This window comes from Euleptes europaea, chromosome 18 (genome assembly GCF_029931775.1).
Source record: "Euleptes europaea isolate rEulEur1 chromosome 18, rEulEur1.hap1, whole genome shotgun sequence".
Classification (NCBI taxonomy): Eukaryota; Metazoa; Chordata; class Lepidosauria; order Squamata; family Sphaerodactylidae; genus Euleptes; species Euleptes europaea.
Window position 1 is genome coordinate 16647904 of NC_079329.1, and position 11085 is coordinate 16658988.

Sequence of the window (11085 nt, forward strand, 5' to 3'; positions counted from 1 at the left end):
TGCCACCAAAGCCTCCAGCCACTGCAACCACCATCTAAATAACAGGGAGTGTCACATTTAAAATTATTGGTTTGCTGCTACCCGAATAGAGTTGCAGTGAACAAAACAAGTTACTGTATCTGAAAGATGCTATAAAATCTCCCAACTCTAAAAAGCATTGGATGTAGGGAAAGGCTGGCTTCTGCTCATCTGCTGTTTCATAATTCCCATTTTATTTTATTTTTTTAAATTAAAGTATATTCCCTTCCATTTATTCTCCCATACATGTCAACAACAATTCAGATTGAATGATCCCTTCTTTTCCTCCTTATGCTTTAAGTTCCAGGTTTTTTTTTTAAAGACTAATAGCTAAATGACTATTGACTGTAAAAAAAACTAGTGTTGGACACAGAATGATTTACATAGAAACGGTAATCGGAATGTGGTAGGAAACGTTTTGTGATCAGAACGATGCTGATACTGCTGCTGCTTCTCATTCTGCTGCCTCGTAATGTATGCAAGAAACATTCTATTAATTGCACTGCAGATGATGATCCTCTGCCTATTCCTCATGAATTCTACCAACCGGGTGACCTTATCATTGGTGGGATTGTCTCTCAGGTCTTCAACTTCCACAACACTCCCAGTTTCACATTGCAGCCTGCACAGATGTTGTTTAATGAACCCATGTAAGGAATTCTTTAAAACTCCTTTCATTATCTCTTGAGAGCCAGTGTGGTGTAGTGGTTCAAAGCGGTGGTTTGGAGCGGTGGATTCTATTCTGGAGAATGGGGTTTGATTCCCCACTCCTCCATGTGAGCAGCGGAGGCTAATCTGGTGAACCAGGTTGGTTTCCCCACTCCTGAACATGAAGCCAGCTGGGTGACCTTGGGCAAGTCACAGCTCTCTCAGCCCCACCTACCTCATAAGGTGTCTGTTGTGGAGAGGGGGAGGGAAGGTGATTGTAAGCCATTTTGATTCTCCCTAAAGTAGTAGAGAAAGTCGGCATATAAAAACCAACTCTTCTTCTTGATCTCCATATAGAGAGTGCTATGACTTTACATATCATGTTAGAATGTATAAGATATTTCATCCCTGAGGTGTTTACAGTCTAAATTTTGAAATGATAGAAAAAACAAAATGTGAGAAGGATACTGAGGTGGGGATGAACAAAGATGGAATAAGGTTACATTCCCATTCCATATGCTTAGACTTAATTTTGGTAAGGGAAGAGAACTAAGGTATGTGCCATATTGTTCATGGAAAAGGTGTGAGTTGAAGAGAAATTTCAGGGAAATTGGAAATAATGGAAATAACAAAAATAGAAGGTTATGGTGGTAGAGATAAAGAGGGGAGGAATCTCATTGCATTCCAGTCCCATAAGCATAGACTTAGGGGTGTATGAATAAGGAAACTAAAGTTCATGCCAAATATTTAATGGAACACGGTTGTTTTCTGGATGAACTTGAAGAAAACATGAGGTGGCTCCATGCTAGTGTACTGGTATTAAAGTCCAAGGAAAAGAGGCAGCAGGTGTGGAAAAGGGGGAGGAGAGGTAATCTTTGAAAGAAAGTTTCTCCTCAGATACTGAGAATGAATCCTCATGGCTTCTCTAAGGAGAAGTTTTATGTCACCAGCAGTTTGGTGTTCTTTGAGAGAGAATGTGAGCATGGATCCTGTGTAGACATTATCTTCCTGGGCTCCCAAAAAGCTTTTGAAAACTTCTGTGATGGAAGGCTCCTGAATGAAAGGCATTATAAACCAGTTAAATGACAGGAAATTGGAGTTACATGAATAGTTCTCACAATGAGCTTCTACAAGGATCACTAAGGCTATGGGACCAACATGAGCAAAAGACATGAGGATCAGGGGCTATAGAAATGGAAGAACTGGATGCGACTTGAGTTAAAAAGTTGGCTTAATGGATCTATATAGTGGTAAAAGTGGATGGAGACAACTTTTTTACTCTGTCCCACAATATTCACACACAATGGTAACCAGTGATATTGATGGGCAGCTGATTGAGGACAGACAAAAGGAATTATTTAATCACTCAAACATTAATTAACTTGTAGCAGTGAAATTCCAAGGATGTCATTAAGCTGCATTTTTGGTTGCCTTTCAAAGACGAGGAGATAAAGACTTGGAGGGTAAGTCTGTCAACTGCGATTCACCACAATGGCTAAATCAAACTCCATGCTTGGAATGCTAGTGCTGGTAGGCAAAAAAAAAAAAAAAAAAAGAGGGAGCTTGGGCATCCATGCCATGCTTGTAAGTAGGTCATCAGAGGGCTTTGTGTGGCAGATCTTACGTTCAAATTGTGTTTGAGTCAATACTCATGGACTCTCATTGCAGGTCAGTGTCAAAGAACTACCAGCATAACCTAGCCTTGGCATTTGCTGTCAAAGAGATCAATGTCAATCCCAATCTCTTACCTAACACCACATTGGGTTTCCACATCCTCAACAGCTACTATGTTCCAAGGATGACCTACAAAGCCACCCTGAGCTTGCTTTCCACACAACAGAAGTTTGTACCCAATTTCAAGTGTGATACAAAAAACAAAATGATTGCCATCATTGGAGGACTTACTGCTGACATTTCAGTCAACACAGCCACTATCATTTCCATCTACAAGATGCCACAGGTAGGAAATTCCCCTAGGAATATGAAAATTTTGCACCTTTAACAAAGAATTGCAGATTCTCTTGTAATCCTTTAAAAAATTACCAACACATTTCTTTCAGCTCACATATGGAATTTTTTTCCCAGAGCATGGTGGCAAAATGCTATTCCCTTCTCTGTATCAGATGGTCCCAAATGAAGACTCTCAATATAGGGGAGTTGTTCGCTTACTTCAGCATTTTAGGTGGACATGGATTGGGCTTATGGCTATGGATGATGACAATGGGGACAGATTTTTGGAAACCGTGGTACCATTACTTACCGAGAATGGTATCTGTTTTGACTTCACAATGAGATTCCCAAAACTAACTTATCTGCAAGAGGCAATAGACTTGCTTTTTAATCAAAGGGATGCTTACACTGTTCACAATAGGACAAAAGCTAATGTATACTTTGTGTATGCAGAACCTGCATTTGTATTTGTTCTGAGAATGTTGTTGTTTCTAGCACCTTTTGTGTCATTACCACCTGTGCATAAAGTGTGGATTCTTACATGCCAATGGGATTTTGCATCCTTTTCCTTTGAAAAGAATTGGGATATCGAAAGTTTCCATGGGGCCATATCCTTCACCGTTCACTCCAATCAGCCACCTGGATTCCAAGAATTCCTTCAGGACATCAGTCCTACCTGGGCAAAAGGAGATGGTTTCATACAGAACTTCTGGGAGCAGGCATTCGGCTGTTCACTGAAAAATTCACATGTTCTTGGGAGCAGCAGCACAACCTGCACTGGCGATGAGAAGCTGGAGAGCGTTCCATTGATTTTGTTTGAAATGATCATGATGGGCCACAGTTATAATGTCTACAATGCTGTTCATGCTGTGGCACATGCTTTACATGGCATGCATACCTCCAGATCCAAGCACAGAAGACTTGTAGGAGGGAATGTGCAACCATGGCAGGCAATTATTCACGGCACACCACTATTATAAATTTAGCTTGCCCCAAGTTGATGGAAATTGACATCTGATAACCCATCCTTTAAGGGGGTGGGTAGATCTGCATATCCTCAGAAGCTTGCCGGCCACCAAATATAAAGTGGAAGCAGTTACAAAAATTAAAAAGGGAAAATCCCCCCATAGCAGTCATCAAGGCTATTCCACCAAAAAGGTGGCATAGCAATGCTGCTGCTCAAAGGCGTGTTCCAGAGCAAAAGGGGTTAGGAAGCTGGCTAATATCAGCTCTGCCCCTTGGAATGCTCCCCCCATGCTGGTGTAGGCTTCCACTTACAGAATTTTGCTGCTGGCATAGCAGCAATGGCAGCGGAATCCCATGCAGCAGCATAGCTTACCGGCTCCAGTGTGAATGCACCCTGTGCGAGCGTAAGTGCCCCTTATCCCGGGATAATTGGACACTTACATCGGTGTGGGGTCGCGCCAGCCCCTCAGCTGATTCACCCTCCCTTCAGGATTGCAGCCTCAGTATCCTTTAAAGCATTCCTCTGAAACTGCAATTGCTCACTTTATTCCCTGGTCCTGTCAGTTTTAAAACTCTTTTTAACCTTGCAGTGTTTTCTTTTAATATTATATTTATTACTGCCGGGGCAGTTGTTTTTGTTCTATTGTTATGGCCTTTGGCCTAACACAGTAAATTTTACCCACCTACCTACAGTACCTCCCTGAAACTATAGTCACTCATTGTTGCACATGTTGTACCAAAGATAATAATTTTTCCCCAAGATGCCTATCTGCTCCTACATCTGTAATGTCAATGAAAAAAGAGAAGGTCCATTCCATACATAATTAACATATGTAAAAGTATAACAGAAGTAACATAGGACTCGTTAAGCATGGAGACTGCAAAGGTTACAGTGCAAACCTGAGCAAAGTTACATCCTTTGAAGCTCGTTGAAGTCAATGGACTTCTAAACATGTCACTGCTTAGAACTATAGGGTTAATCAACACCTCGTTAATTTTTTTCCTGTCAACTAGATCCATCATTTTCTGAGGAGCATTGTGTTCAACAACAGTGCTGGAGACACTCTGTCTTTTCAGGAAAATGGAGAAATGAAAACTGGATTTGATGTGATTAACTGGGTAACGTTCAACAATGGCTCTTTTGCTAGAGTTCGAGTGGGAAGATTGGATCCTTGGGCTCCTGTAGGGAAAGAGTTAACCCTTCGAGTTGATCACATTGTGTGGCATAAAACCTTTACACAGGTGAGACATAGAAGCAGAGGCTGAACTCTGTAAAAGAATGAGCAGGGACATCTATTTCGTACATTTCAGACTTCTGCCTGCCTTTTTGGTGATTCAAAGGACATGGTATACACTGGATTTTCTGAATTTCTCTCTAAGACACTGCTCTAAAACATAATATAAATTTTTGATTTACACTGTGATGGCTATAAAACTTACACATATATTATACAAATACTTGCTATGTTCTGAAAATGCCGAGTATGAAAGATACATTTCTTTTAATCGTGTCCATTTCATTTAATCGGTAGGGATTACATTAACTTAATTAATGTCTACTTTAGTATATTTTTTTGGAAATTAAAACCTGCCTTCCTGTTTCCTGATGAGCTTTTGCCTGATGAGCCATGTGAAAACACTTCCGCAATCATTTTAATAATTCTGCCCCTAATGATATTTGAAAGAGAATGTTAGGGTCCTGTTTCATAGAGGGAGAGCTCCATGTTGACATCATAGTTCTATTCACAGTGGGTCGCCGTGTTAGTCTGTCTGCAGTAGTAGAAAAGGGCAAGAGTCCAGTAGCACCTTAAAGACTAACAAAAATATTTTCTGGTAGGGTATGAGCTTTTGTGAGCCAGAACTCACTTCTTCAGATACAGCTAGAATGTGAATCCATCTGTCTTTAAGTAGAGGAGAGTGAATTCAGACAAGCATTCGTATGTAAATGTTAACAGTATGTAAATGTGAATAGCAGGCGTGATGGGATTAGGTGTGGTATGCAGAAGAGTCTGTGATGTCCAAGGGAGAGATGGGTGTGGAGAAATCAGCATTGGTAATGAGCCATGAATGCAAGGTCTTTATTCAGCCCAGGTAAATGCATTGACTTTAGTTTGAATACCAACTGTAATTCAGCAGTTTCTTTTTGCACCCCCTTCAGAGATTATCAGCCTGTTTGTCAGATTGTCCATGAAACAACAGGAGCACATGGGTGTTCTTTGGCCCGGTAGGTGTACCCAGACAGCCACCACATGGAGGTTACAGGAGCAGCCCATTCCTGAGCCTTTTGACGGCCAGGAACGACATGGCTGGGGCGCCGCTGCACACCTTCAAAAAGGTTACCAGGCCTCTGAAAGGCTTCAAAAAGCTTTTTTAATTTGAAAAAAAATGGGGCATTTCTCCCCATTGTGAACAGAAAGGCTGCGCCAGGAAAAACCTGGTGCAGCGATGCTGTTCCTGGCTTGGAGAGGCTGTGGTAGCTAACATCCCAGAGAGACTGCACCACCAGGCTAGCTGGGGGCAGCTCCACAGTGCTCAGGGACCAACAGAACTGTCCCTGCCACTAGCGTAAGTGCCTCTTATCATGGTGGGGTCACACCACCTTCTAAGTCCAGTTGCCCCCCAATCTCAGGAATGAGTCCTAAGTCGGTCATCATCAAACATATTTTTGAGCGTTCTCGGCACTAGAAGAGTGATATTAGTGACTTATGAGATTTCTTTGCATCTTTTTAAGAGGAGCTAATTTGTGCTCTGATTCGATCAGGCCACTTTTATTCATGTTAAAGCTTCATCTTGTTTTGTTCCATCACTCTCCCATTGACTTCACAAGGGGCATCATGAGATCTTGAGAACTTTCTCTCACATGTATACATATACAGAGAGGAGAGAGAGAGAGAGAGAGAGAGAGAGAGAGAGAGAGAGAGAGAGAGAGAGAGAGAGAGAGAGAGAGAGAGCAGAAGCTGAACTCTATAAAAGAATGAGCAGGGGCATCAATTTCATGTATTTCAGACTTCTGCCTGCCTTTTCGGTGATTCAAAGGACACAGTAAACTCTGGATCTTCAGTAGCTCTCTCTATGTCACCACTCTAAACCATAATATAAAGTTTCAATTTACACTGTGATGGGTATAAAAATTACACATATACTATACAAATATTTGCAACGTTCTGAAAATGCTGAGAGTGAAAGATAAGAGGTCTCATCAAAATATATTATCCGCAAACATATCAAAACATATTTATTATCATTCTCAATTTAATCAGTACTGATCACATTAATTTAATGAATGTCTACTTTAATATTTTTTTAAAAAAGTTAAAACCTGCCTTCTTGCTCTGTGAGCAGCTTTTGCCTTATGAGCTATGTGCAACACTTGTGCAACCATTTTAGTAATTCTGCCAATCTGTCCCAACTACATCTGAAATGTAAAAAGTGGCGCATGAATCATGTAACAGGTACCCTTGTAGGGGATGGAAACCCCAGGTAATTAAACTAATGCTAAAACATCCAAAGTTTCATTGACACCCAACCTACGAAGCAATAGACTCTCAGGTTTCACCAGAAGTATTATGGTCAGGGGGCATAAGAATACCCTTAGAGGTAGAGTTGTCAGGTGCCTGTCATATCAAACCCCCGTTGTCATTGAACAGTTCCTGATGCCAGGATTCTTTCTTTCTTTCTTTCTTTCTTTCTTTCTTTCTTTCTTTCTTTCTTTCTTTCTTTCTTTCTTTCTTTCTTTCTTTCTTTCTTTCTTTCTTTCTTTCTTTCTTTCTTTCTTTCTTTGATTTTCCTAATAAGATAGTTGCCATCCAACTATCTAGTAGCATTTGGCTTAAGATGATCAGCATCACTCCCCTTTCTGACACTAATCTGGAACGAGAATGTTATGGTCCTGTTCCATAGAGGGAGTGCTCCATGTTGGAATCATTGTTCTATTGATTCAGTGTACAGCCTGCCATTCTTACACCCCCAATAGATATTTTCTCTATGCCCATCTCCCTTTTTGGTTTATGGACAGGGCTGGCCTGTTTCAGTGTGCAATGAGAACTGCTATCCAGGCTTCAGCAGGAAGAAGAAGGAAGGACAGAAATTTTGCTGCTATGATTGTGATCCATGTCCAGAAGGGATGATCTCTGAGCAGATGGGTAAGAACACCTTCCTGAGACTTTCCCCGTTAACGAAAATGAGAGTTACATCTGAGTAGACTTATTTATACCCTACCTTTCTCCCCAATACATTACAACCATCGCCCCTTCTCCATTCTCTCACAACCTCCCTCTAAGGTAAGTTAGGCTGAGAGTGTGTGACTGGCCCAAGGTCACCCAACAAGCTTCCATGGCGGAATGGGGATTCAAACCCATGTCTACCAGACCCCAGCCCAACAGCCTAACCATTACACCATGCTGCTACAGACAAGATGTTCCATTAATCAAATACAATGATGGTTTCCATGATCTGTGATTGGCATGGTCTGCAGACATCTCCTGACTGTTTCCTTCATCTCTTTACTATTCCTCTCAGTGCAATCCTAAGGTCCCAAGAATAGACTTGATTAGGCCTCTGTGTAGACCTCCTTAGGCTTGCTCTGTAAGACTTCCAAAACTAAGTTGGAGGGGGGGGACACACAAAGAACTCAAGAAACAATGAGAAAACAAGCAACTGGTTTGGAAAATCTCAACACAGACATAGAATATAACATATTTTATAATGTGAGGTCTTTTAAAAAAAATCAGGGTTGATTAGTGATGTTACATTATTGCAGTGCAAATCCAAAAAGAGTTACACCCTACTAAGCCTGTTGACTTTAGTGGTTGCAATTATGAATGTTTATGGTTACCTAAAATTTCCAAAAGTCTTTCAGCTTCCATTATTTCTTTAAAAGCCTGGGGGGGGGGTGTTTGTTTGTTTGGTTTTCTTTTTGCTTTTTGCATATCTGCATTCATTTTCTTAACCCGGTTGAGCTGACTAAATAGATTCTTGGTAAGAGCAGTGTGCTTTACCGTATGATCAATTCACTTCTGTAGCTAAGGTTGCTGACACTGCTGATTGGGAAATGCTAGAGGTGTGGGCATGGTGGCTGGAATGATGGAGTCTGGGTAGGGGAACTGAAGTCAGAAGGGATGTCATACATCCCAAGTTGCCATTTCTTCCAGCAGAACTTAACTCTGTTGTCTGGGGATCCGTTGTAATGCAGGGAGAACTCCCGACCCCACCTTCATGTGAAAGACCAGGAATACAGAACTCTACTCAACCTCTTTAAAAGAATTACATTCAGCGGTCAGAGAAAAAGAGGCTGATTGACAGAGCTGACATAGATGCAGAAAGTCATGTAATCACAGCTTAAAATTGTCCCTCGTTAATACCTTTCCTCCCATGTTGCTGACGAGGGGGAGGGAAAAGTGGGGGGAATAGCTGCTTTCTGAAGACTGCCCTGTGATCTCATGACCAATACAAGCCCAGAATCAGGCTGGTCTTGGTTGACTTGATGTGTGTCTGTATAAAGTGCCAACAAGTCACAGCCGACTTATAGAAACCCATTAGGGTTTTCAAGGCAAGAGATTAACAGAGGTGGTCTCCATTGCCTTCCTCTGCATAATGACCCTGGTATTCCTTGGTGGTCTCCCATCCAAGTACTAACCCTGCTTAACTTCTGACATCTGACAAGATCAGGCTTGCCTGGGCCATCCAGCTCAGTGTGGTTGACTTAACAGCTACTACTTTGCGAGAGTATAGCAGAAACCAGAACCTCATTCAGAGCATCCACTATAACACAGAAGATTTTTTTTTCCAGTTTGAAATATCTACATAAATCTCCTCCACTGCTTCAGTGTCTCCTCAAAACTCATGTTTTCTATAGAAACTATGACATTTCATGGGCGCTGTAATAAAACAATGATAATAGCTGTTACATAGCAGTCAACTAATTTCCCATCGACTTGGGATAAAAGCTTGGAATATTTCAACTATTTTCTTTTCTTTTTTCAGATATGGATGCTTGCATCAACTGTCCACAAGATCAGTATTCCAACAAACTCCAAAATCAATGTGTTCACAAGGACATAAGCTTCCTCTCATACAAAGAACCTTTAGGAATCATCTTGACATGGTTGGCTATTGCTTTTTCCCTAATCACAGCTATGGTACTCGGAATCTTTTGGAAGCACCGGGACACCCCCATCGTCAAAGCCAACAACCGAAGTCTCACCTACATTCTCCTCCTCTCCCTCCTGCTTTGCTTCCTCTGCTCCTTGCTCTTCATTGGACAACCTAGGAGAGTGACCTGCCTACTCCGGCAAACTACGTTTGGTGTTGTCTTCTCTGCAGCTCTTTCTAGTGTATTGGCTAAAACCATTACCGTGGTTCTGGCCTTCATAGCTACCAAACCAGGTTCTAGGTTGAGGAAATGGGTGGGGAAAAGACTAGCCAATTCCATTGTTCTTTCTTGCATCGTTATTCAAGTAGGACTTTGCAGTCTTTGGTTAAGCATCTCACCCCCTTTTCAAGATACCGATATGCACTCATTGCCAGGGGAAATCATACTGGAATGCAATGAGGGCTCAACAGCCATGTTTTACTCTGTCCTGGGCTATATGGGTTTTTTGGCCATGGTCAGTTTTATGGTGGCTTTCCTAGCCAGGAAGTTACCCGACAGTTTCAATGAAGGCAAGTTTATCACTTTCAGCATGTTGGTCTTTTGTAGTGTTTGGGTGTCCTTTGTTCCAGCCTACTTGAGTACGAAAGGGAAATCCATGGTGGCTGTGGAGATTTTCTCCATCTTAGCTTCAAGTGCTGGTTTACTGGGGTGTATTTTTTCCCCAAAATGCTACATCATTGTGCTGAGGTCTGAGCTGAACAACAGAGAACACATGATGAGGATGAAAATTTGAAAAGAATGTTAAAGTTGTATACATAATTTATTTTCCTGTATAGTTCTTTGAAATACCAAAAAAAGTACAATCATACACAGACACTGAATAAAAAGAGCCATATAACGTTGGAGGTAAATAAAATGCCACTTTCTGTACAACAAAATGACCTGGAATGGGAATTAAAGCTTTAAAACTTTAAGTGAGATGGGCAAACCATTCCTGAAGGGGGAAGCAGTTAGTCAGTGGCCAGAAATAAGAGAAATAAATGCTTTTAAAAACAAAATGTTAACTTTAATGAGGTTACACCAGCTATTTTGGTGGCATAGCCCTGCTGCGGAATGGAGGGGCATTCCCAGGAAGCTGCCTAAAAGTAGCTCCGTCCTCAGGACTAGGTATGTGCATGTCAATAAACCCAAACTGAAAATAAACCCGAAATTAACCATTTTTGGTAAATTTCCAGTTCAGGTTTACCAAATGCACAAACCTAGGGAGAAAGCTGAAGCCAAATATGCAATTCTGGGAAAAGCCAAATAATTATTCAGCATTTTTTTGGTCCTGGGGGGGGGTGTCATTTTTCAAGGTAGAGCTCCCAAATTCACAGCATAGCTTGAAGGGACTGACCTTGCACAAACCCCAA

At 41.4% G+C, this 11085-nt stretch overlaps 1 protein-coding gene across 1 annotated transcript; it reads left to right on the forward strand.

The window, feature by feature from the left end:
* Positions 1-450: 450 nt before the first annotated feature.
* LOC130490545 (vomeronasal type-2 receptor 26-like) lies at positions 451-10466 on the forward strand. Its single transcript, XM_056864368.1, has 6 exons — positions 451-668; positions 2335-2626; positions 2727-3539; positions 4597-4824; positions 7598-7724; positions 9565-10466. The coding sequence occupies exons 1-6, from the start codon at positions 451-453 to the stop codon at positions 10464-10466; spliced, it is 2580 nt and encodes an 859-aa protein (XP_056720346.1).
* Positions 10467-11085: the final 619 nt, after the last annotated feature.

Excerpts from the sequence above, each read along its gene's own strand:
- LOC130490545 (XM_056864368.1), top strand. The coding sequence starts at position 451 with ATGCTGATACTGCTGCTGCTTCTCATTCTGCTGCCTCGTAATGTATGC. Across the intron at positions 2,627-2,726 it reads CCATCTACAAGATGCCACAG|CTCACATATGGAATTTTTTT; the intron begins GTAGGAAATTCC and ends CATTTCTTTCAG. Across the intron at positions 4,825-7,597 it reads GGCATAAAACCTTTACACAG|GGCTGGCCTGTTTCAGTGTG; the intron begins GTGAGACATAGA and ends GTTTATGGACAG.